Below are 2,971 nucleotides of genomic sequence, written 5' to 3' on the forward strand. Positions count from 1 at the left end.
AAAAAAAAAAAAAAAAAAGGAGCTTGGACAGGCCAGTTCTGGTCTGGTGCTGTCTATCGGGAGTAGGTCAACAAAAGGGTCCAATTTCCTGCCTCCAGTAGCCAGTATCAGATGTTTCTTTGGGGAAAAAAAAACACTTCACGGGTGCTGAGGGAATAAGTCACACTCTCCACGTGCAGCAGTATTCGAGTGACCTCCTACCAAAATGAAGCCAGAATCAATGAAGTTTTCCCCACTGGGACAGCCCTGCTGGTGGTGCCACAGATGTTTCTCCTAACTGGTCAGCCTTCTAGACGACTCATGGGCAGCTCCTCCTTTCCCTTCCCCAATGCTCAGACTCCTCACCTTTCAAAATCCACTTACTGTTCTCCTCCCCGACTGCGGATGCCCTTATAACACACCTGTGGCACAACTGCATTCAGCACCTTGTTACGATGGTGCTCACTTCTGAAAGCCGCCCAGGCTCATACATACAGTCCAGCCTTCCACCTTTCTTCCGTCAGCACAGCCTGAAAGGCAGTGCTTGAATCCTTTCCCAGGTAGGGTCAGCAAAAGTCCTGGCAAAATGCAGCTCACAAGGCCACAGACAGGAAAGCCCAGGGCAGCAATAGGGAGAGACCCCAATCCAAGTAAAGTCTTTGACAGCTTTGTGCTGACTCCCACTGGCAGCAGCATCAGGGCCACTGCAAGCAAAACCACATCCAACCCAGCCTGCAAAAAGGAGCCCGTGAAAAAGCAGCTTCCTCGAGGCTCTCAGCAAAGCCTCCAAATGCACAGAGGAGATGGGTGTGAAGGAGGCAGAACACCAAACTTGGGTTAACGGACCCGTAAGGAACCACTCACACCTTCCGCCCCCTGCACCAAACAAAAATTGATGGGCCCTATCCACTCCTCTACCAGCTCCGTGCCAGTGTTACCCCATTAGCTTTCATGGAGTTACTTTGATCCACACCAGAGTCACTGAGAGAAGAAGCAGTCCCTGCAGGCTCCTTGGATAAACCCAGGTTGATCTGTATCTGCATGAGACAAGCAGGCAGGAAAGGGGGTGGGTGTGAAACCATGCTTCTCCCCAGCCTGGCTACTCACCCAATCTCTGACACACGGCTTGGTAGTCTTCACAGCAGTCTCCTGTCTTCTCACAGTAAGAGTCACAGTAGCAGGCAGTCCTCCAGCTCGTGAGATCCGAGCACGCGTTATTCCTCCCAGGGCAGCACTGATGGCTCCCCCGGTTGCTGCATCCTGCCTCTGTGCCTCTCAGCTGCCCACTCACCAGAAGCCAGCCACAACAGAGCAGAAAATACCCTACATTAGCGCCTCGGGCTCTCATGGTCTCAGCAGCTCTCCCTGCGTCCCAGCAAAAGCCTAGCTCAGGTTCCCCTCTTCCTCTCCCTCCACTGCCAAACTTTGCTCAGAGCCAAAGCCTCCGAAGGGAGCTGGCTGCACTCCCAAGCCAAGCAACTTTCAAAGTAGAAAAAAAACTACAAAAGCCACATGCTGTCCCAGCGCATAGGCAAGCCAAGGGAAGCCCAGCCTGGCTCATCCAGCTGACAGCTCCCAGCCAAAAATGCCTCTGGCATCCAAAGGGCCCAGGTCTGGCAGGCAGTTCTCAGCAGGGATGCACTGGCCTGGCGTTCAGTGGGGAGGACCTGGTGGGTCACACACACCCCACCGATTTGCCCTTTCTTATGTACCAAATTGCATTGACAAGCCGGCTCCTAATGAACTATCTTTTATACAAGCAATTAGATCCACTGGTCACAGACATAAGATGCCCGGGCTACACAAGCCTATTGGCTGGACCTTAAAAAAACCCTCTATTCCTCTCTGTTCCACCTACTTTCTCCCCCTCCCCTCCACAGTCCCAGTGCAAAGGCTCCTCCTGGGTCTTAGAGCCAATACACAGGGCATCACGCAGTTGCTTTAGCAAAGCAAGGAAGCATGAAGAAGGGTTTCACCTCAAGCCAGTGGATGATCCCCAGCATGGACTTTCACCTTCTAAACTGAAAAACAAGCAGCGGAATAATCAAATGGAGGAAATGTTCAGTGGCTGAAAATAAGTCAGTCAGTCTCACCATCATTTTGTCCTGAGCCCACTGCCCAAGAGTGAAATGTCTGCGACTCGCATCGACTCCAGCAGGGCTTCTGTGTGCTCAGCATCCTAGAAAGTCAGGCCACACTCACAGAAGTGCTTTCATGTGGATTTTGGAGCCATCATTGGGCACTCAAACCTGACTATTCTGGGTTTGAAGCGTTCATGCAGCATTGTGAAATACAGCAATTTGGCAACCAAATCTGAGCTCCATCTCACTCCGCAGGGTTCAGGTTGTGTTGGTACAGGTGACCGAGGAGCTCTAACATGCTTAGGCTTCTGTACAGCATCTGATGTAAACTTTGGACACTGACAGAAAAATAAGTGCCATGCAATATCCACAGAACAGGGGCCAAATGGATGAAGAACTAGTTGACAGGCCTGACAGCAGGGATTCCTTGCTGAGTGGGGGGCAGCTTTGAGTAGGGGGTTACCAGGACCAGTGCTACACCAGGCACAGCTCAGCCATCTGGGAGTAAAGAGAAAAATCAATGCTGAAGTCACAGAGAGAAGGGCGATGACCATGCAGAAAAGGACAGCTCAGGAGACCCGTGTCTCCTCCTCTTCCTCTGAGTGCTTTCTCTAGCCTCTTCACTGGCCACATCACCTTTCTGCTCCTCTTTCCATCTCCTCTGCTATGCCCTCCCCTCTCATGCCATCTGCAATGATTTCATAGATTTCATAGACATTAGGGCTGGAAGGGACCTCGGAAGATCATCGAGTCCAGCCCCCTGCCCAAAGGGCAGGAAGTCAGCTGTGCTCGTAGGATCCCAGCAAGATAAGCATCCAATTTACTCCTGAAGGGGTTCAATGTAGGTGCTTGAACCACCTCTGATGGCAGGCTGTTCCAGACCTTGGGGACTTATGTCCAGCCTGAAACAG

The 2,971-nt window shown here is 51.8% G+C and overlaps 1 protein-coding gene across 1 annotated transcript in view; it reads right to left on the reverse strand.

The window, feature by feature from the left end:
* LOC109290423 (somatomedin-B and thrombospondin type-1 domain-containing protein-like) overlaps positions 1-2,551 on the reverse strand; it is a 50,652-nt gene extending 48,101 nt beyond the window's left edge. Inside the window, exon 1 of the mRNA XM_019506921.1 lies at positions 1,087-2,551. Within this exon, the coding sequence (XP_019362466.1) occupies positions 1,087-1,327 (241 nt within the window). The 5' untranslated portion in view covers positions 1,328-2,551. The remainder of the gene's footprint in view (positions 1-1,086) is intronic.
* Positions 2,552-2,971: the final 420 nt, after the last annotated feature.

The sequence above is a fragment of the Gavialis gangeticus genome, unplaced genomic scaffold, assembly GCF_001723915.1.
Source record: "Gavialis gangeticus isolate Ggan-Ray unplaced genomic scaffold, GavGan_comp1, whole genome shotgun sequence".
NCBI lineage: Eukaryota > Metazoa > Chordata > Crocodylia > Gavialidae > Gavialis > Gavialis gangeticus.